This window comes from Cyprinodon tularosa, unplaced genomic scaffold, assembly GCF_016077235.1.
Source record: "Cyprinodon tularosa strain WSP-4 unplaced genomic scaffold, ASM1607723v1 ctg918, whole genome shotgun sequence".
Taxonomy (NCBI): Eukaryota; Metazoa; Chordata; class Actinopteri; order Cyprinodontiformes; family Cyprinodontidae; genus Cyprinodon; species Cyprinodon tularosa.
Genome location: NW_024039694.1, coordinates 120,185 through 143,312, shown reverse-complemented (window position 1 = coordinate 143,312; position 23,128 = coordinate 120,185). Strand labels below are relative to the sequence as shown.

At 37.5% G+C, this 23,128-nt stretch overlaps 2 protein-coding genes across 2 annotated transcripts; one reads left to right on the top strand and one right to left on the bottom strand.

Moving 5' to 3' along the window:
• The first annotated feature begins 876 nt into the window (after nucleotides 1-876).
• On the top strand, nucleotides 877-3,719 carry ndufb4 (NADH:ubiquinone oxidoreductase subunit B4). Its single transcript, XM_038274477.1, has 3 exons — nucleotides 877-1,077; nucleotides 2,486-2,629; nucleotides 3,569-3,719. Exons 1-3 carry the CDS (start codon nucleotides 901-903, stop codon nucleotides 3,629-3,631), a joined length of 384 nt encoding a protein of 127 aa, XP_038130405.1. The 5' UTR covers nucleotides 877-900; the 3' UTR covers nucleotides 3,632-3,719.
• A 109-nt stretch (nucleotides 3,720-3,828) lies between these two features.
• On the bottom strand, nucleotides 3,829-17,467 carry hgd (homogentisate 1,2-dioxygenase). Its single transcript, XM_038274476.1, has 14 exons — nucleotides 17,310-17,467; nucleotides 15,841-15,912; nucleotides 15,133-15,221; nucleotides 13,455-13,560; nucleotides 12,313-12,372; nucleotides 12,131-12,222; nucleotides 12,005-12,039; nucleotides 11,851-11,930; nucleotides 11,469-11,568; nucleotides 8,180-8,304; nucleotides 6,392-6,496; nucleotides 6,188-6,314; nucleotides 5,703-5,884; nucleotides 3,829-4,263 (listed from the first exon to the last, which is right to left on the bottom strand). Exons 1-14 carry the CDS (start codon nucleotides 17,322-17,324, stop codon nucleotides 4,120-4,122), a joined length of 1,332 nt encoding a protein of 443 aa, XP_038130404.1. The 5' UTR covers nucleotides 17,325-17,467; the 3' UTR covers nucleotides 3,829-4,119.
• Between the last annotated feature and the right edge of the window lie 5,661 nt (nucleotides 17,468-23,128).

The following is a 23,128-nucleotide window of genomic DNA, read 5'->3' as shown; positions in this document are numbered from 1 at the left end:
ATTATTTTAGCATTGCAATGGGTGCTGGAGGTGAAGCCTAGAAATGTAGTTATCTGTTCAGATTCAATGTCTTGCCTGACTAGTTTTAAAAGTGGAAAATCTGAAAGCCGTCAAGATCTTTTAGATGAAGTCAGTTATTTAATGTATGGTATAAGGCAACAAAATATAAGTATTCAATTCACATGGGTTCCAGCACACAAAGGAATCTTAGGTAATGAAAAAGTAGATAAGTTAGCTAAAGAAGCAGTTAAAGTAGGAGAAATTGAATATGATGTCCCGCTAAGTAGAACAGAAATAAAAGTAATTATTAAAGATAAAATAAATAAGGTATGGCAGAAGAGATGGAATTTAGAAAAAAAAGGAAGACATTTATATAAAATACATAAAGATATTAGCATAGGATATAACAGTATAATGAGTAGAAGAGAGGAAATATGGATAAACAGGTTAAGGATTGGGCATACTAGTTTAAATGCAGGTCTAAAAATAATAGGGAAACATCCAACGGGTAATTGTTGTTATTGCGGAGAAATCGAAGGAGTAGAACATGTGTTGATCTATTGTAGCAAATATACAAAAGAGAGGAAAGAACTGGAAAGGGTAATGGGGAGTTCAGTAAAGATGGCAGATTTATTAGGGAAGCATCAATCAGATAAGATAATTAAAGCACTTATTAAATATTTAAAAGATACAGAATTAGCTGGGAGAATTTAGTGTGTGTATGTGCGTGTGTGTAAGTATAGATAGAATTTAGTTTCATGAAGATATAAAGATATACAGACATTATATTTCTGAATTACATCTCCGTCCAGTTGATGGCGGTAATGCACACAGGATGCAAACTGCCAGAAAACTCAATAGAAGAAGAAGAATTCTCGTCCCGTCCGTCGTCAAACAATCATGGCGGACTACCGAGAGGCGCCCTTGGCAACTCGGCCGAAAACGTTGGACCCAAATGAATATTTCAATCTTTCTCCGGATCAGAGGCGAGCAGAGGATGCCCGGGCAGCACTGCGGGCCAACCTGAAGAGGACCTACCAGTTGCAGCTCAACAATCCCCACAGAGCCGAGCTCATTGTAAGCGGCTAAGCTAGCATACTAGCAACCAAAGTCACCCCTGCTTGAAGAGAGCTTAAAGTGGACTGTTTACAGATTTACCGATCCAGAACAAAAAAAAAAAAAAAAAAACTCAGTCCGGATTAAATATTTGTAATTTCATTTTATGTTTAGTCTGTTAAAATAGCTCAAACGATTCTGCGTGGTAGACGTTATCCAAATAACGCATAGCTAGCAATGATTCAGAGCAACCAACATATCCCCCTTCAAAAGGTTAAACATAAGTTTATATTTTTTTTTAACAGCTTTTTCAGTGGGTTTTTATTGCTTAGTTGGCTGTTATCTGCCTTAATATTTGATATTAGGATGTAAACTATAGGATGTTGAAAAATTGATGTATGTAATTTCCTTAATGTTTTAGGTAAACTGGACACTTAAGGAACAAAACAAGATAAATAAAAGAAAAAGGGAGTTGAAGGGTTTTGCCTGAACAGAATATTTATTTTATTTATATTTGCTGAAGAATTAGCATTCATAGGCTTTAATAAATGAGCTATTGAAGAGAAAATTTGGCAAATTTTGCAAATCGATTAATCTGTCAATTATTTTTATGATTAAACTGTTAATAATCAGATAGCAAAATGTTCCTTAAAGAAGAATTTTTATCAAATGAAACTTGGAGAAACTAAAACTTTTCCACTTAAAGAGTTCTGGATAGAGCATATTGACAGATGAAAGGGTGTTTTTCAGTGTTATTACATGCAAAATGTTTACATAATTGTTTTACAATACTGCTCTAAGTGGGTCGCTCTGTCAGGTAAAGGCATGTTTTACAGTCTCTACAGTCCAGTTAATGTTTAATCGATTACTAAATTAGTTGACGATTATTTCTATGATAGATTAATCACGATAAATTTGATTAATTGTTTTAGCCCTACTTGAAAGTTTTACAGTCTATTCAAAATCCAGAAATCGATGAAACTCCTCTTCTTAACGAATTGAAACATATCTGTCAATATATTTCTCATGTAGTCACCTTTAAGCAACTTTAGAAAGCGTAGATCTCATGATCTTACAACTCTGAAGATTGAGGACCTTGTTGATGCATAGACATTTTTAAAGAATCAGAATCCTTTTTTTCCTGATTACAGTGAAGTTTAATAAATAAGGTTTACTATTTCACAATTAATATTTTTAACATAAAATGTCCCATCATTTTATATGTTATGGAAGGATGACTTGAAATGAGATGTTTTTTGTTTTGTGTATTAAAATATCAAAAGAAAGAGAATACAGTTCAGTTAGTGGTCCCATAATTCAAGCTAATTACAGTTAAAGTCAAACTATTATTGAGTAAATCATAATCTGTGGATAAAAGTGTCTGCGAAATGCATAAACATTAAATATTATTTTAAATGTCTGATTATAGGAAGACCCTGCCCTGACGCGATGGGTTTATGCACGAGCTAACCCCTATCCTCACTTCAAAGCCACAAAGAAGACCTCTCTGCTCGGCGCCATGTTTGGAGTGGTGCCCCTTTTTGTCCTCTATTACGTCTTCAAGACGAACCGGGTATGAGACATGATGCTGAGCTGGTTTCTTTGCCTCATCTATTATGGTCTGGTTTACCTTTAGGCCTAATCATCTAATGCTTATTTGATTTTAGAATAATGTTCTTTAAAATTGTAATATAATACAAGTAGATACATCAGTTGTATACACAAATAATATTTATAACAGCTTGTTTTAAAACATTTTTGTTTAAAAATATTTGTAGCATTGAATGTTTTTTCATTTTGTTTTCTGGGGGGGGTGAATTTAGGGTTATTTTTTATGTAAAACTAAAATATTGTTTCTTTATTTCCATTTGTCAAATGTAATGTATTGACAAAAACCAAGTAAAGCAATTTAGCAGTTTGAAAAAATATAGAAACATAGTATTTGTTTTTGTTTTAAAAAAAAAATCTTTTAATATTTCTCAGCATTTATCTATATTTACCTGCTATTTTACTTAAAATGTGGCACAGTCTTCATTTTAATGAGATTTCTTTTCTTTTTTTAACCTTTTTAAACCATGTTACACTTTTAATTACCTTCTGTTGAATGTAATCTGTCACAGTGTGGTTTATCTAACCATGGCTGCCTGCATAATTTATTTGAATTTGAGTTTATAGAGATGAGTTATATTATAGACAACCAAAGGTGGTAGAAATTGTTCCTTCCTGTAATGTTCCTTCTCAGACAAGCATCAATTCGCATTAGAAAGACATGCTTAGGTTGAAATCTCCGTGCTTCCAATTTTCTCCCCATTGTCATGGAGATCAACCCTGGAAATCATCACCAATTCCAGTGAAAATTTGCTGCCATCACCTTCAACTCTTTAGTCAGCTTGTATATCACAAAAAGTCCCCCCCACGCACACACACACACAATGCATGCCATGGAGGGTATGTTTCTTTGTTGCTATGGAAACTATACCCAGCAGTGATCTGTTTGTCATTTGTTTTACAGGATAACAAGGAAGAGAGGATAAAGGCTGGAACCCTCGAGCGCAAGTTCAGTTTATCCTCATGAGATCTGCTGGGAAAGTTTCCCCCATAATGTTCATGAAATGTTGCTGTGTGTAAATTTAACTAACAGAATAAAATCATATTGTCAAAAATTATGTGACTTTGATTTTCAAGGAAAGTTTTGATGGGAAGAAAAGGAAGTCATTGAGAAAATGTCAGGTCAATATAGAGAGAAAATTGTAATGAATTTTAACAGGGAAGTGCAGTTTGTAAGCAAAGCTTTATTCTTTAAAACATAGTGAATAACCTTTGTTAACTATACGCATTTCACTGAAATAATTACCTTTTTATGGTTTTGGGGGGGTTTTTTAAGCTAAAAAGAACATTTTTGCTGGAAGCTAATTCCCCTGCACATTTATTGGTAATTGGCAAACAGCTGCGACAAGACAATGAGGCTGGTTTTTATTTGCATTTTTCAGAGCAAAATAATTATTTTCGAAGCCATTCGCTTCAGTATTTTGATCAGAATATTTTCTAAGGTTTGGAGGTCTGTTACTGCTTGCTTGGCCTCCAGTTGGGGTTAAAGTGGCTGCGCAGTGGTTCCCAGCACTGGTAGTAACTCTTATCCAGTCTCTGGCAGGTTTGCAGACCCCACTTAGTCACAGCCATACTGAAGGAGGACTCGAACATGAATGCCTGAAAGAACAAAAGAACATAAATGATCTCTTACTGACTGCAGCACTGACTAAATCATCTTTTCTTAGCATCAGTCAGATGGTAACTGGTCATGAACATAACCAAATTATTTCTGCCATTTTCTTCGGGTGGAATCCTATGAAATACAACCTGAAGTTTTTAGGTTTTTTTCATATTGTGTGCAAACTAAAATCTTGTCTGGTTTCTCTCAATTTTACTCAAAAAAAATAAACAAAATATATATCTATATAAATATACCTACATACATACCCAATAATATTTCATTCATTTTTATTGTTACACACTAACTTAAGTTTTCTGTTGGCATGGAGGTGGTCCAGTTATTCTCTGTGAACAGCTAACTGCTCTCTTTATCTGAATTACTTTAAATTAAAGGAATTCAAGTTGTTTAGTTCCTATTTTCACAATGTAATCTATATACTCTTAATTATAAGGTGACCTGTAGCTAGAAAACTGCCCATAATCTAGTTTTGAGCTGTTTTCTGAGGTCACACTACTTTTGGAGCATCTATTTATGTACCAAGTTTCAACAACTAGATTAAGATTGGAAGAGAAGCAGAACATTGTGGAGTTCTCTGCAGCCATTATCCACCCACAACCAAAACAAAATACCATGGTATTGCTGCCACGTTACACATTTTCTACATTTGTCTATGCTTTAAAAAAAAAAAATCTTTACTCATTATGACATTTTCTGTTGTCATTGTGGCCAAATAGCTCAGTATTTACCTCATTTGACAATAAAACTCACAATTCAATCCTGTTGATGATAAGCTGCAATCTCTAGATAGATAATGCTGCATAACCTATTTCCCTTTCATTAAAGAACAACATCATGTACCAGATGGTTCAAAAAAGGAAAATAAGTTATTAACCAAAAAAAGAACCGGATTTTTTGTTTGTGATGCATAAAGCTGGAAAGTGCTAACCTTAATCATTGCTCTGTGCGAAGATACCATCAAATTCAAAGGAGATGTTCGGATTTTTGATGATACTTGGTCAAATATTTGGTTCAGTTTAAAAATACTGTATGATTCTGAAGGAAGATTAAATTCCAGGCTTTTTTTCCAATGAGTTGTGTATTTTAATAGTTGTAGGCAGGCAGGGCCTTCTGTAGCAGTCTCTCTTGCATCCATATCCAGACAGATCTATTGCCAGGAACTGCTTTATGACTATAGAAACTTCTGTTGTTGTGCCGCTTGATGGAGAACATGGTTTAGCATAATATCATAGGGATTGTTACTGTATATTTTGGACCATTAGGGTTAGAGAAAGTCCACAATAAAATCATACCAGTGCAACAAATCATATTTCTTTAAGTTGCAGGTTGTATAATCACCCCTGCCTCCTGTTTACCTCCATCATTATAAAATTAAAATGAGTGTGTAGCCAATAAACGCCTCCGTATGTAGTTTTACCATGGTTCCTTCAGCCACCCTCTCTGGTTTCAGCTCCGCTGTGCTGCACTTCTCAAAGCAATCAGCATCTGGGCCATGGGGGGTCATCATGCTGTGTAGGCTGCCTCCTCCTGGCAGGAACCCCTCCTCTTTGGCCTCATAATGACCTTTGATTAGGCCCATGAACTCACTCATGCAGTTACCTGAAATGACCAGCAGAAGGCACTGTAACACAGCTCTTTGTTGGGGAGCAGTGACTAACTAAATGGCCTTAAAGGTCTTGGTATAAAACAGACAAAAGATCCTGGTGTGTGAAGTGAATTATTCAGGAGCTTGGCTTGTTCTCAGATATTGTCTTTTTGGCACTAGCTGAGAAAAAAGATGTGTGAGCTTCAGTATTATGGAAAGAGTCAATTGGGATGTTGCGAATCAATTTCATTTGCAAGCAAACACATTAATTTGGAAACAAAAAATAAAATCGGTGTGTTCGTCGAAGGAGGTCTTACGGTGGTAGTATGGCGGACGGAAGGTGTGATCGGCTACACCCCATCTTGGCGGGAAGATGACGAAGTCTGCAATAGCCACACCTGGTTTCGTGGATTTGGCCGTCAGCACAGTGAAGATGGATGGATCCTAATAAAAAATTAATGCGTATCTGTTAGGAAACAAGTACCTTTATTCAGTGCTCCGTTTAAGACGCACCTACGTACCGCATGGTCAAAGGCCACGCAGTTGATCACCATGAAGTTCTTCAAGTTGTATTTGTACGGTGTGTAGTTCCCATGCCAGGCAACCACATTGAACGGAGAGAAATCCTTCGTACAAAAGCACAAAACAAAAAAAATGAGAGAAGTCTACCTGAGCAGCAAACACAAAAGACTTTAAATTGAGCTTTTCACAGGGAAAAGGGGAACAATGAATAATGTCTTTGTAATCTTAAATTCCAAGAGGGTACTTTTGACATAAAGAGAGGGAAAAAAATGGCCATAATGAAAATTGTAAGAGGGTTTTGCTTCTTTCAATCTTTCTTCCCTTTCATTCCCCTCCCGGTTCTTTGTGAAACGAGGCACCAGGTATTATGGGGTAATTGGCTTCACAATCAAACTTTCCCAAACTTTGAGCATTTTGACGCTCGCAGCAGTGCAGTTATTGGAGGAGAAGGGTGGGCTTCAGCAAGTGTGGGTGTAGAGATATTTCTTTATCTTGATTGTTAAAACCACAGCAATTTTATATAGTTTCTCTGTTCTGATAATGTCACTGCGAAAAAAAGACATTCAACAGAAGCTCTGAAATCAATATAGTTCATTACAACTCAAGCTGCTTCAAGGCTGACCCTTGTGCTCCTGCTTGTGCACTCGGGGGCATTTCAACACATAAGACAGCTTTCCTATAATAAGAAATATTCTAATAAAACATTTTTTAAATAACAAAGACAAAACTAAATCAATTAAGATATAAAAATGTCATTTTACCATGCATAATGGTGTGCAGGTAATTTCTCAGATATTTATCTCTGGGGGGGGAGGCACAAAATGAAGGGGGACATCCACTTCGCACAGACACATATGCACACAAAACACAAACATATTGGCCCAGTCAAGCAAATAATAAGTTAATTTGAGCAATTTTAGCACTCTGCGGGTGAACAACACAGCAGGACCAGACGAAGCGGCAGCATCTTTCCTTCATATGAGGCCCTCTGTCCCCCTTAACTTGGGGGGGGGTCCAGCCTCACTCTGCAGTTATAGGGAATGGGACCAGAACGTCACCTCTCACCTCCAGATCATAATCTTCAAAAAGAAATAGCTCAAAATATTGGAGTGAAAAAATAGGTTTTGCCTTAAAAAAATAAGTATCATTTTTAGTATGGGTAATTACAGAAAGGTTTGACACGGTTTCTACAGTTACAAACTCAAATACTTAATCTGTAATGAAAAAAATGAAAAATAAAAATAAAAAAACTGCAGAGAAAAATCCCCTCCCACCTCTTTTATATTCTTAAAAAAAATACTCCTGTCAGACATTATGTGTGGGTCCAATTATTCGCCCAACAGGGTATTCAGAAGGGGGAGGATCATTCCCTGAGGAAAATATGGTGAAATTAATGCTTTACTTGCAAAAAGGTTTTTCCCTCCAAGCAAAACCTCGCAGGTACACCGTCTGCAGCTCCAGAATACCTTAACTAATTACGAGTGATTAAGACTCATAAGGGAGTCGAGGCGGAAACCGAGTGAAAGGATAACAGCTAACGCTTGGATATTAAATCATCAAGGATGACAATTCAGCCGGCAGGAGCAGCTAATGGATCACATGCTTCACTTGGACCATTTCCTGTTAGTCACAGTGGCATTTTGATGGTGTTTACTGAAGCAAACTCAAAACCTAAATAGGGTAATAGGGCAAAATGTTGAACATGACCGTGCATCCGTTATCAGACAAGTGTGTATTCGGGTGATTCTTGCAGCAATACATGTAGAATAAAATGTCAGAATAAGTACCTGCTGGCAGGCAAACAGTTTTCCTTGGTACTTGTTGATGATGGTGTAACCAGAGGGCACTTTGCGATCCTCGTACCAAGCAACTGGACACAGGAAATCTCTTGGGTTTGCCAGACCATTAGCCCCTGCAAAATATTTCCTTATTCAGGTTATAAATGCATTAAATAGAAAACAGCTTTCCAGTGTTTTGAAGATAAAGTTCACAGCGGAAACAGAGGCATCCCCAAAAAGTTTCCCATGGGGTGGCAGGATGGGAGACTTCTGTTCATTTTGGGGCAGGGACAAAGGTATTTCAAAAGTTTATCAGGTTTTGATAGTATTTATTTGGAGGTGGAGCCCAAGAAAGAATGATGCTTAAAACAGGAGCTACAAACACTGGAAGTACAAAAGATTCTTGACAAATATTAGTTTATTGAACGAAACACCATTAGAAAAAAGCACTTAATATCTCAGGGAACAAGTATTGATGAGATAAGAACGCTCCAGAATGTCCAAAAAGAAAACAAAACGAGAAAAGAGACAGAATTCCTGCTTTAAAAAAAAAAAAAAATTAAAAACACCTTCCAGTTTTCTCGTAATGAACGTAGAAATGGTTTATCATCACCAACCTACGCAGAAGAATGAGTACAAGAGAGCTTAACCAGTTCATGCTAAAAAAATCCACTGACACATTTCTAAATTTGGACAGGACATCTTGATTACACTATTTAGAGATTTTATTCTGGAAGAGCAGATTATGAGGTAATTCACGACATGTTTGACCAGCGCCTCTCATAACTCCTCAAAATTACCAACAGTAAATGTGTAGGTGGTAACATCATTGTGTGGGGACATTCTGGTAGAAGATATTTTTCAATGAGAATAATCCCAAACACTTATTCGGGGAAACTGATGCAAATTTTATTGAAAATCTGCAGGAAGAAATGCAGATTGGTGATTATAGAGGAAAATACCACAATCATCCAGAAATAAAGAAAGAATTTGTGGAAGTAGGCTTCAACTTCACTCCAAAGCAATGCATGTGACTAGCGTTTTATGTATGCAATGGTTAGTACTAGTGCAATAGAGTAAGAAAGCCCTTCCGTAGGATCTCTTTTGCATGTCCAAATTCTCGTTAGGTACTTCCGCTTCGTTCCAAAAACATGACTCTAAAGGTAATTGGTGCCTAGGCTTGTCCCGATCCGATCCACGTATCGGATCGGGACGCTGATATTGGCAAAAAAATGCGTATCGGCAAAGCATGTAAAATGCCGATCCAGACTGCCGATCCAGTTTTTAAAAAAAAATCTGGTCCGTATTTTCCAGTTTCGCCGATTGAAACGATCCATTCCACTATTTTGCGCCAGTGTTCCCCTGTTTTGCATTTTTATTAAAACTTACAGTAATACTTGCACCTTTAACTGTTTGCGGTTTTACTGCTCACTGTGCAATTTCAGATTGCTATTCATAATTTAGTCCAGTTTGTGTTTATCTCTTAATAAACAGGTAAGTTTGTTGTTACCAATCATTGTGTTTTATTCAATCTCACCTAATTTAGCTGGCTAGATGTTATCAAGAGTACTAAAACCCTTTTCAACATGAGTCTTACAACTAAGGCTAAATACTTTAACTTAAACTTAAATACATGCTCGGATAGGCTGGTATCGGCCAGTATCGGTATCGGATCGGAAGTCCAAAAACAATATCGGTATCGGATCGGAAGTGCAAAAACCTGGATCGGGACATCTCTATTGGTGCCATTAGATTTCCTCTGGGTATCAGTGTGGGCTTGCATGGCTGTTTGTCTTGTGATGTAGTGGTAACCATCCGAGGTACAGCCGGTATAGACATTGGATGGACTTCATCGCTATTCAACACCTTACTCTGCTTTATTACAACAAAATTAGAATTGTGTACTTTCACATCTGTGTAAGTTGGGTTGTTATTAATATCTGGTGGTTTTCATATCAGTGGGTTTGCTAAAAATTTATATAAACCTATACTGCATTGTTTTACTTTGTCTAGGGGATTTTAAATAGTAAATCCTAACTTCACAGAGGTCTGTTTTGCTTAGCAGCTCTTCAAAAGATGAAAGAGGTAACACATTCCCGTTAAGGAAGGATATTTACCCTTAAAAGCTTATTATTAGGTGATTTCTAAACTTGACCTTATCTACAACTAGAGAGAAACTTCAAAAGTTAAAAGCCACTGGAATTATAAAAAAAAAGCTACCAAAAGTAAGGAAGATGGTAGAATCCTCCCCACAGCTCCTTCTGAGTATAATTCAAATCAGTAACTACAATTTGAATATTGCCGACAGAAGGGAAGGAGCTAGGAAAAGGACATATGAGTTATAGTTTAAGGTATTTGGAAGACACCCATAACTCACTGTTTTCCAACAGCAGCAAAGAAAGCCATAATAGTCTTTAAATTCAACCCTTAGCTGGTGTTTTTGTGCTAAGTAGTTGTTTTGGTAGCATGCATTTCTGTCTAAGCATCACAAGCTTGGCATGAATTAAGTATAGCAGAGGATCAGTGATGCTGTGGGTCTATTTTGCTAACAAATGCTCTGGGATATTATGTAGATCACAAACAATAATCCTTTGAAATACCAGGACACATTAAATCTAAAATAAGTCTGCTAAACTTGACAGGGAAAACTGAAAAAGAGTCATCTTTGCGTTCTCTAATGGCTCCAGATAAAAAGCAAATGGACAGATCAACAAAGAAATAGACCCAAAATCAGCTTTCAGAGACTTTAATCGTATAGAAAATACATAGGCTGAGCTGAAGAGAAAAGTGCATTGAGTGCATTGTACAAAGAGGAACGGTCCAATATTTATTTCTGAGGTTCGAAAAAATGTTGAAGGAAAAAACTGAATAGAGTCCTATTGGAAAAATAGCTTTTTAAAAAGTGTGCACTGATTTCTGCTTTCTTTTTAAAGTGCTCTTGCTAGATGATGGCTATATTTTGCTATTTTGTTCATATAGAATTAGAATATTATGTATTTATACTAATAACAACACAAACTACAAAGACTTTTCCATGCATTTGCACGTAAACCCCAATAGCCTGAGGCAAATACAGCTGACTGATTGCCAAGTTTTTGATAGTTCAGACTGAACGGCTGCCTGAGCCGCACCGTTAGCATGATTTCAAGAGATAAGTGTCAACAATTTAGATAACAATAGCATGTTTCAGGAAACCGAGGCAGAGTGGCTGGTGTTTGGTTTTAAAAGAAGAATGAACACATATAGTATGTTTTCTTCCTGCCTTATCTACACTTAGATGTATCATCCAAACACAAACCTATAGGCCCCAGGTCAGGCAGCTCAAAGTGGGCCCCATACACCTCGAGGATGTAGCCTCTGGTTTCTCCAAACACATCCACGCTGAAGCGCATCCCTTGCTGGAAAAATAAAAACAAGAAAAGTGGCAGTTAGAGGAGATTCGCTGCTGTTATGTAGCAAATGTGGGCTGTATCAGTGCTGAGGGGGACTAATCGTCTTTGAAAAACACACGTGCTGCAGTCACAGTCCTGACGTCCAAAGCCTAAAACCTCTTTCCACTATTATCTACTTTTAAGGTCACTCTTGAAAAGTGCCAAACCACAGCTTTCTAAATATGGTAAGAGGAGAGTGGGGGCAGATTCAGTAGCAGATGGACAGACGGTGGAAAATATGGAGCCCACCTGGATGACACAGATCTCGTTGGGTTCGACCATCATCTTCCCAAACTCTGTGGTGACCAAGATCTCCCCCTGCTGAGGGACTAAAGAAGCAAACACACTATGAGAAGAACAGCAGAAAAATAACTGAAGCAATATAAGCTTGCTTACGGCTCACCTATAAGAAAGTCTCCATCTGAGTTGTTGAAGCATCTGAAACAACGAAAATAAAGCTTAGAATTTTGTTATCTATTTTGTTAAAATTATAAATTTGTTAAATTTATATACGATTATATACAATTACCTGTCCACCATAGAGGTGTTACAAGTGTACACATGGATGCCAATGCCATTGCGAGTTTTGGCATCTCCTGCACCACAGATTGTATGAAGACCCTTAAGGACGCAGAAAAAGAAAGAATTTATTGATAAAAATTAGTTAATTTAGTCAAATATAGATATGTAATGAAAAAACGTGAAACTCACGGTCACAAAATCCACTTTTTTCTCTGTAGATTTGGGGATGGTGAATGGCAGCCATCGTAGCTGCAAAAGAAACATCAAAGTCAGAATATTATTTTGAATATATAGTGAAATTATATGCTAGAATTTTGATTTGTTATCTGAATATGGTTATGTTAGGGTGACCATATTTTCATTTGGGAAAACCAGGACACCTTAGAGCGGGGGGGCGGCGGCGGGGGGGATCTCTGTTCCCATGCATAGAGATGTATGTGGCATGCACTCACACAACATAGGCCTACGTAATCCTACAATAACATGATATTTACAGTTGGTTTATTAAAAATGCTTTTCAGTAAAAGTCAACAGCAATAACTCCAATAACAAATGATAATTTCATTCAAAATGTATTTATTAAAAATGCTTAACAATTCCTCTAATGAATGAATAGCACAATGAAACAAACTTAACTTAACAAACTTAACAATAAAACTTAACAATAACTCTCAACTCCCAATAGCAGATGATACTCAGCCTCATTAATGAACGAAATAATGTCTGATTTGTAGGCTATTGGAAAAAATAAATTAATAAATGAGCTAATTAACAAAAAATACCTCTTGTGTAGCAAAAATAACTTACCAAAAATTTACCAAAAACGAACAAACATATCAATAGACTATCTTTACTTTCGGTGTCCAGGTGGCTTTACAGATCCCTTGCACCTCCATTGGACACCGAGACATATGTGCCTGCTTTGCACACTGTTCACAAGGCCTCCTATTTGTCTCGACCCGGTCTGAATGTGGGGAAACTCTTTTGTAAATCGTCGGTAAACATTCATTTGCGCTTTTAAATGTTGTTGGCGTACTGACAGCCACGCTATCTATATTCTGATTAAGAACAGGGCTGCCCGCACTGACGCGGCTCAGGGATTACGTCACACGCAGCGCCGTGCGCAGTGCCCTAGTTCTTGTAAATGTAGTGGTCCAATGAAGGTAATTTAAAAATCAGGACATCTCCTCACTTTCTAAAAAAAACCCGGGACGCCCAGGACAGGACGTGAAATACGGACATGTCCTGGGAAATACGGACGTTTGGTCACCCTAGGTTATGTTATTCTCGAGGCACATTTCAAGTGATCATCCAGGTTAATGTTGACATACCTGGTTTGGATCAGGCTCCACTTCATTCCAGGTTTCAGTCAGATCCCCACATGGCACAGCAGTGAAAGGCTTATGTTTTACAGATGGGAGGATCCGATACAACCAGCTAAAGAAAAGAGGTGACAATTAGTGATAGTTTTTGGGATGTGGGCTAAATGACCCAGGGAAGCAGGACAAGAGGGGTGCATGAAGGCTAAAAAAAACATATTTGTAACTTTCCTATTTCTCATATGCATGTCCAATGAATACAAAAGCATTCCCCGTGTTTCATGAAGTGTTACAACCATAAATATGTTCATAACATGCAACTAATCCCTGTTTAGAGATCATGAATCGAGAATTGCACTTTTATTGCATTTTTAAGGGCTATTTTTGCATTTAATCAGCTTTATTTAAAGAAAAAAATAACAACTAATTTAACTAATTTTGCTAGACTGATCAAGCCAGAGCTATTCTATAATGAACCGAACATATAAACATATTCTGAGGTCCAAGAAACTCAATACAGTAAATATGCTGGTGAAGATTCTCAGTCATCCAGGTCATAGTCATTCCAAAAAAGTTTTAAAAAGTAAAAAAAACAAAAAAACAACCCAGGTGAGATGTTTTGGTCCCCTGCATGGTGATAAGGTTTGAGATGATAGTGGGAAGGAATTGACTCTATCGCTATGTTGAAACCTGAATCCACCCCCTCTGTTTAAGGGTGTTTTTCTCTCTTAATATAAATGGCTTCCTTTTCACCCTTTTCAAACCACCTGTCCTCTTTGTCCAAAATGTGAACATTCTTGTCCTCAAATGAATGTCCTTTGTCCTTAAGGTGTAGGTGGATAGCAGGGTCTTATCCGGATGAGGTAGCTCACTTGTGTTGAGCCATGCGTCTGTGGAGAGGTTGTTAGGTTTCTCCTATATGGAGATCACTGCACTGAACTGCATGCACCACTCTGGTCAGCCAGGCCAATAACGACCCTAATGACTCCCTTTTAAGAGCCATAGGCCAGAATCGGGTTCTGCAGGCCAACAACAACCTCAACAATTCCCCATTACCGAGGGGTGGACCTTTTTTTTCTTCCGTTCAATTTGCATGTTTTCTAAGCCATAACAAGGCATTGGTTTGGGCCACTATAAGCCTGGAACACAAACGCTACTCCAGTCTCCTGGATGGGAAGCTAAACATCTTCAAACTTTAAAAACAAAGTCCAGTGGTTTGTTTCTTAACTTTTTAAAAACTTTTTGGAATTAATACAGTAAAAAAAAAAAAAAAAACTCAACAATTTTGGATAATTTTATTTTGCATTGAAAACTCTTTAGATTGAGTGAAGCCTGAAAAAAATTCAGCATTATATAAACTCAGAGAAAGCGGGCTTCAGCTTAAGTTGCGGTTTTCCGCTTCGTCCTAGCATATCATTGTTTTTGGTCAGTAAAAAGTGCAGGGGACAATAAACAGATGTTTGAAAAAGTGCAGGGGATATGTCCCCCCCTGTCCCCCCTCAATATTCTGTCCATGTATGTGCTAGTGTGAAACTTGACTGAAATATTCTGGAGCAATCATAGGTTCTTTATTTCTGAAACAAAAAAGGAGCTGGCACTTTTCCACAGCACGTTTAATGTAAGTCATTTCAATGTTTCTATTGCCTGGGAATATTGGTTCTGTTATGGTGGATTTGAAGTTGATAAATACCTCCTTTTGTTGGCCGGACGAGGGCAGGTGAAGGCAGAGCCAGAGAGCTGCTCAGCATACAGGCCGTAAGGACAGACCTGAGGACTGTTCTGTATGGACGCAAAATGACAGGATAGTTTAATTTGACAGGTCAGCATAGGATTGGCAGTTTTATATAAGCCTACAATAAGCTTTTTCTGATGTTTAGATTTAACCCTTTAAAGCCTGGATTGCGAAATAATTGACAGAAAATTCTATTTCTTTTATTAGAGTTGTCAATTAACTTTCTGACAAAAGAAATAAAAAGCATACTTTTTGAATAAGTTAAGTTGGAGCATTTATTCGTATTAATTTTCATACATTAAGCATTTCTATATAATCTTTTACACATTTTCTGTTCATTACATGTGTCTGATTGGGTAAGTCTGGGTTTTCAAGCACATAAATATCCCTATTATGATACGGAAGTCTTAAAACCTCATGTATTAAATGTGATACACTTAGCTTTAAAGGGTTGAAAAGTCATTACTTTGAATCAGACAGTCTATGATACTATTTCTGTCGATATGATATATATATATATTTTATAACTTTATTTAGTTTATTTTTTTTGGGGGGGGGGATATCAGACTGTAGTTTAGCCGCTTAATTACTGAATGGTTTTCATGGATTTCTCCAGTCTTGATGGCTTTGTCTATCAATGCCTTCTTAAAGGAGGATTTCTCCCACCTGTCCTTCAGGTAAGGATCCAGGACAACGCGGGTCTTCAGAAGAGAACTCATTCCCAAAACCACTCAGGTACTAAATGAGAAGAGAAACAGGAAAAGTTAAAATAATAATAATAAGTGGTAAAAATGCTATTTTTACCTTGATATGATTTACCTAATATGTACCTAATATGTATTGGGTAGAATCAAATACAAATCTGTGTTATATGAATTTGTCTTTTTGTTAATAGTTCTATTAAACCACATCAACCATCCATCCATTTATGCATCCATCCAACATCTTTTGCCTTAGCTTAGCCCAGACACTCTTTATAGGAAACAAATTGATTGAACACATGGAAGGGTCTGAACGCAAACAGATCAATACATTTGGACCTTGTGTGGCTCTCCTCTTTCTGCACCCTGACAGCATGAAAAAATAAATACTCATCATTTAATTTCAGTGTTGCTGCATTAAAAACAAAAATCTAACCACTCTTGACACAATTAGGTGTACCCAGGCTTTTACCCTGTGCCCTTTTTCTCAAATTTGTAAATTAAAATGAACTATATGCATTGCATGAGAATTTTTTTTTTACTGTATATCTCCTAGAAATCAGTTAAACTGTTATTTTCTTATTTTATTAAAACATGCTCAGAGTTAAGTTTGTCTCCAAAGGTTTCCTCTTATCACTCTATCCTTAATTTGGCATGGTGACTGATTTTTGCTGAGTCACTGTTGATCTATCAAAGCCCCTCCCACAGAGAAGGATGGTTTCCATATGTGCAGCCTGGTGTGAGTTTCAGCAGCATCAGTGTTGTTTCATAAAGTTGTTCTCTGCTTATTTCTAGTTTTTATTTTTCCTTTAAATAAAAAATATTTCTAAACAAGCTACTGATAAGAGCTTTTTTTCAACCTCACACACATAAATAAATAAAAAAGACTTTTATTTACTAAAAAAAAGTTAACAATTAAGGCTTTTTTACACACTGTATTCAGTAAAATAAGCCTTAAACTTTAACCTTTATAGATCTTGAATTAATTAAGAATATAATTTACCAGCTTTCCAAGTTAACAACTTAACAAGTTTCCCCATGTTAGACAAACAGGTTAAGTAGTTTTTAACACTTTAGTACAGGAATCACCAGATGATAAATTAGACGTAAACTTCTTTACAAATGCATACACAGTTTCTAAAAAGAGGCTTTTGCAGAATTTATAAGATAGTTGAGGCGTCTCTCTGACCACATCTGGGCAGCTGCTGAATGCAGCTCTCTGATTGGCTGGAGGGAACGCCTCCCTTCAGACGACTGCTGTCACAGCAATGATGAAGCTCAAAGATTTTACTGCAGCTTTTTCAGAGATTTTCTTAAAAACAGTCATAATTCACACTGAATCTTTCAGGCACAATAATTCATGGGTTTGAAGCAAAGAAAAGGTGCATCAATAGATAGATGAAGAAGACTTTATTCAAATAAATGTTGTCTTACCCTTAATCCTGCCATGGCGTTGACTTTGCCTTCTTAAAGCTTTAGTGTTCTATTGTTGGAGTTATTACAGTTTAACTTCTAGCTCTCTCTCTGTCTCACCCCTTGGTACAAAATCCACCTCTGGACTAGCTCATGCTGGTATGTGGACTGAGCTGCACTCAGGGGGCTGGATTTATACTCTTTCTCAATGTGGTTTCAATTACGCCTCAACTGGGTCTGTGACGCAAGAACTTGGAGGGCCCTAAACGAAAAAAAAAAAAGGACAGGTTAGATGGGCCAAAATGTGTGCAAATTAAAGTCAACATGGAGCCGACAGAGAGGCACATGTGTCATGAGTAAAGGATACGCACATTAAATGCCGGGCAGGTTAAATGTGAAAATTTATAGAAAAGCCTTAGAAGAAAAAACCCATTTGTAGTGACCTCCCATGCACTGCTTATGTAAACAGTGGTGTCATGTTCATCCTCACGTCCTGTAAAGCAAACATCTAGTTAAAGAAACATTTAATGTATGTGATATTTAGCCACCTGTGTCCACATATGAGTACTTTCCTCTAAACGGTATCTTAATTTTGGCTTATGTTTAAAAGTGAACCTTTACTTATGTTTCAGTGTTGTTGTTTTTTCAGTCTCTAACAGATTTTCTTTCCATATTTCTGTAAACTATGACAATTTTCAATTCAGTTTATCTATATATAGCACCAATTCACAACACATGTAATCTCAAAGCCCTTTACAGAAACAATTCAACCAGATCATACAGTCACATTGGTTCAAATTTTTCTATCTAAGGAAAACCAGCTGATTGCATCGACTCATTGACTCAAAAGCAATCCCTCACACCAAGTATGCTTGTAGCGACAGTGGAGAGGAAAACTGCCTTTTAAAAGGAAGAATCCTCCGGCAGAACCAGGCTCAGTCTGAGCGGCCAACTGAAGAGGCCGACTGGGGTTCAAGGAGACAGAAGCAGAGATAGAAAAAGCAACTGTCAACCAGCTCCACAGGCGGCCCCGTCCAGGTAATACACAGCCAGGCAGACAAGCTCTGACCAGCCCCCATGTCAGAGGATGAAAGAGAGCACCTCCAGCCAGTCACAGACCTACAACTTGACTGTAGATAATGGCTGTAAAAACTTTCTATTATATATTTGCTGAGCCCCTTTGCAAATTTTTATTTCTTGTGTATTTCTCCTTCAAAATCAAAAGAACACACCAATTTGTGTTGATTTATCACAACAAAACCCCATGAAACATGTTTGATATTTGGTCCTAATTTGATGTACAATAAAAACCTTTCTAAAGAACCATACCTTTAAGGATAAAAGTAGGAAATCTGATAAATAGGCAGGGATTTTCCAAAAAAAAAAAAAAAAGATTAATGCATCTTTTGTGTCTATTTAAGCATATATTTAACACTATTGTTTCGTGTCCTACACTCCTTACATGTGTTAACTTAATTAAATATGGTTAAGTAGATGCTAAAGATGGATGAATTTTTTTTTTTTCTAAAAACTGATCAGCCTCTCATATCCAATAAGAGAAATTCCAGGACAGAGTCTCAGTAAAAAAGAGGTCGGATCAGGAGCAATAGGCAAAGTTTAATTTGCTGGACAACAATTAAAAATAGATATTCTCTGATATTTACTTCTCCAGTTCAAATTGAGCCAGAAAAGGTTATACAGGATGCATTAGGTAAAAACTTTAAAATCTAAAATGTTGCAATTGAGCAATTCTGTAACCTCCAAGTAAATTTGAGGTTCTAATCATCTACTTATTCCTACAGCAGGCTCTTCATCTATCTCAGAGGGGTGTGTCAAGTTTAACATATTTTGTCTTTTATGTCAAATGAGTTATGAGCTCAAAATCTTTAATTTACTTACATCTATGTGGCCTCTGTGTTGTTTAGGGCAAAGTCATTGTGGGTTGGATAAGAACAGAAGCAGCAGAGTGCCTCTAAAAGGCCTATACATTACATCAAGCCAAATTTATTCAGTTCATTTCACGAAATAGGTTGGCCAAACGAGGTGTGCCTAATGTCCCCCATGCAGCATATATCAAAAAGAATCAATTTCGCCTCTCTTGTTGCTTGCCTCGCTTCCCCCGGTTGTCTATTTCTCTTCTCTGTTTTGGGAGATGTTTGGAAGGGTAAATGATGGCAATTCTCATAGCGAGGCGCAAATAAACTCGCCACGGCAGAAGTAACTGTTCTCCGGCGATGCGTGCAGTCAAACCTGGCCCCCCCACCGGGAGGCAGTCATGGTGCTGTGCCAAAGACGAGGAAGCCCAATGGCAGGAAAATATCCCGTCCCGTCTCCGGAAATTGATCTGCTCCTTGTATGGAGAAAGAAAATGAGCGAGTTTAATTCCATCCCCGAGTCCTCTGATAGAATTGTGGAGTATTTGAATCCAACCCAGATGGTGCTTCAGTGTTATAAGAGAGGAGAAAAATTGCTGGAGACTGAAGAGTTGTTGCCTATTTATATCTATGCATGTCTAAGTGAGCTATAAATGCTTTGTGATTAGGTGCCTGCTGAATTCAATACTTTGATGGCAAACAAGACACTCACCTGGCTCAGTTTATCGCCATATGCATAAACAAGCAATATTTCCCCCAAACACACAGCCAAGAGACTCTGATGGCATCCTTGGGTTTTCACATCCAACAGGAATGTGCAAACACAGCCACACATATGTAATGACTTTAGCCCAAAGCCTTATCATTAAAGCATCATTCTGTCAAAATAAGATCTAGAATCTAGCATTTGAAACTGTGGTCTACTAAATCACACATTTTTTTTTTCACATTTTGTAAGCTTAAAGTCACACATTTCAATGTATTTTGTGGTGATCTATGATACTCAAAAACAAAATAGGTGATCTCAGTACACATTAATCTGTTGACAGAACCTCTGCTAGCCAAGTAAGACACAAATCTGCCCTTTGTGGAGGAGTGGGCAAGAGGTAAGCCATAAAATTTCCACAAGTCATGTATTGGGCTCAACTAGCACAAAAAGAAATGTTCTTCTGGTCAGACGAGAACAGAATTTCTAACCTGTTGGAGAAATACTAACTATGCACATCATCTTAAACTCTCCATCCCAATGGTCAAACATGGTGGCGACAGCTTCATGCTCGAGGATTTGCTTTTTTGTGACAGGGAGGCTTGGGAAGATAAAAGGAGCTAAATGCAGGACAGTTCTGGAAGAAACTCTATTCCGGGCGGAGGCTGTAAAAGACTTTAGATTCTGGGAGGTAGCCTGACCTTTCAGTATTAAGTTAACCCCAAAAAACAGGCAAGGCCTGATCAAATCTACTCTGGGACTCAACTTGGAATTTGAGGCAAGATTTGAAAATGTGACCAAGCTTTACTTATTTTACGAATGAATATCCTCAAACAATTAAATCTATGTATGTGTAGGGCTGGCAGGAGACAGACCGCTAAAGGTTTGCAGGTTTGGAGTGAACTGGTGGTTCTGCAAAGCATTGACTAAGGAGGACTGAAGGCACATGTTGAGCTTTTACCAAGAAAGGTGAAAACCGTGAATCGTTTCTTTTCCGTTTTATAATTACCGGTAAGGATATTTTAGTTCCAGGTGCAAACATGGAGAATTCACAAAAATGTATGTTGTGGAAAATTTGAGCATAAGAGCCATACGGTTTTGGGCCAAGCCAAATCTGTTTTGTTCATTTCAATGATGATAACGGCTGTATGTCAAAGGCTTAAAGAGAGGAAAGACTATGATTTGTTTTTGTAATATCCATCCATCCATTATCTGACACACTTGTCCCAATTGGGGTCGCGAGGGGTGCTGGTGCCTATCTCCAGCTGTCTACGAGCAAGAGGCGGGGTACACCCTGGACAGGTCGCCAGTCCATCATAGGGCAACACAGAGACAAACAGGACATACAACCATCACCCAAACCTAAGGAGAATCTAGAGAAGCCAATTAACCTAACATTCATGTTTTTGGCCTGTTGGAGGAAGCTGAAGTACCCAGAGAGAACCCATGCATGCTCAGGGAGAACTTGCAAAGTCCATGCAGAAAGACCCCAGGCCGGAAATTGAACCCAGAACGTTCTTGCTGCAAGGCAGCAGTGCAACAATTCAGCAGTGCAAAACAGTCCAACAATTACTGAACAAAGGATTTTAATATCAATGACAAAACTGGACTGAATTATGCTATTTTCATTATGAATATCACAACCATCAGCCACAAGGGTAAATAGAAATAGATCTTTCTAAATACACTGTACTTTTTCATCTACTTGTTTATGTGATTTCTTTGGTTTGTTTTATTTGGCTAACCTTGGTCTTTGATAGTCTGGGTAGCGTGCTCCTCACAGTATTACAGTGTGTCCACAATTATTTGGCAAGTTGTCTATGCAATGATGTATGATTTTTATTCATATTTTCCAACTCTAAGCTGTAAAAATTTAAATCCTTTTTGGATAAAAACAGATCAGCTTGTCTGTATTTGAGTATTGAGGGAGGGTGGGGCCTAAGGAGATCAGCGCCCTTATCAAAGTGTGCATAATTATCAGGCAGCTTCTTTTCCCTGCAAAATGGACCAGAAAAGAGATTTAAGTAACTAAATAAAAAAAAAACTTTCAGAGTGATCCAGTACTTTTAAAATGGCCAAGATATTGGGGCGTGATCACAGAACCAGTCCAACTATTTGCTGCAAGTAGTCAACAGGGTCGCGAGAAACATTTTGCGAAAAAAAGATGTAAATTTACTGTCAAAGTGTAAAAAAGCTGTTCCTCACTCAGAGACATGTCCAAGGTAAGGAAACCAGACAGTTACTGAACAAGAAACATACGTTGAAATGGAAAGACTGGGCCAAGAAATATCTGAAGAAATATTTTTCAAAGGTTTTATTGAGCTAAGAGATGATGTTGAATCCTGATCGACCAGATTGATGGGCCCATGGCTGGATCAGCAAGAGGAACAAAGTCCCACTTCCCATCAGGCACCAGCAAGGTGGAGGTGAGGTGGTGTATGGACTGCTATTATTTAAGAGGAGCTAGTTGGACCTTTTAAAGATGGACTCGAGCTCAACTCCAAGCCAACTGCCAGTCTTTAGATGGCAATTTCCAAAAAGCAGTGTTATAGTAAAAGTTTGCCCATTTTCTTTAAAAAGATCATGATAATTTTATGAAGGACAATGTCCCATGGTGTGCACTCCACTGTGTTGTTTGCCAACTAAGGCCTTAAAGATAAATTATTTATATTGATAATTAAATTATCACATAATTTCTTACTATTGTAATTTGTGCAATGCACCAGTATCGTAGCCCCCTGTTATAAAGCAACAATGCTTGACAGTTGTTACTTTATTCTTTTCTTTTCCTTTTTTTTTTTTATTAAATCTTATTTTTAGCTATGAAGCCAGGGCTAGTTTTTTTTGTCAGTACCGCCTCTGCCCATGTTGATGTAAGGCTTACTGAGGACAGTCACAAGGAGGTTCTGCTATATGAAGCTATTTTAAAACCCAAAACATAAGTATCAAAATGATTTGTTTTTATTACTATTTTTTCTTTGTTTTGAGGATGTTGTTTTCTTTTTGGGGGTGGGGGGGCGGTTATGGAGCATTCAAATTTGAAATTCATACCACAGTACTTGTTATATACATATTGAGAGTTGTTTTGATTAAATTAATCAGGAAGTAGCATGAAGCGACAGCTAATTAGCATGCACTTGCACATTGTTTTGCTTTTGTATCTCTGAAGAATGGAGTTCTTTCAGCATGAAAAAAAAATTATTGCTGTCAGAAAAACTCATTTTTCTAGACAAAGCAATTTAAACGCCCCTCTTTATATA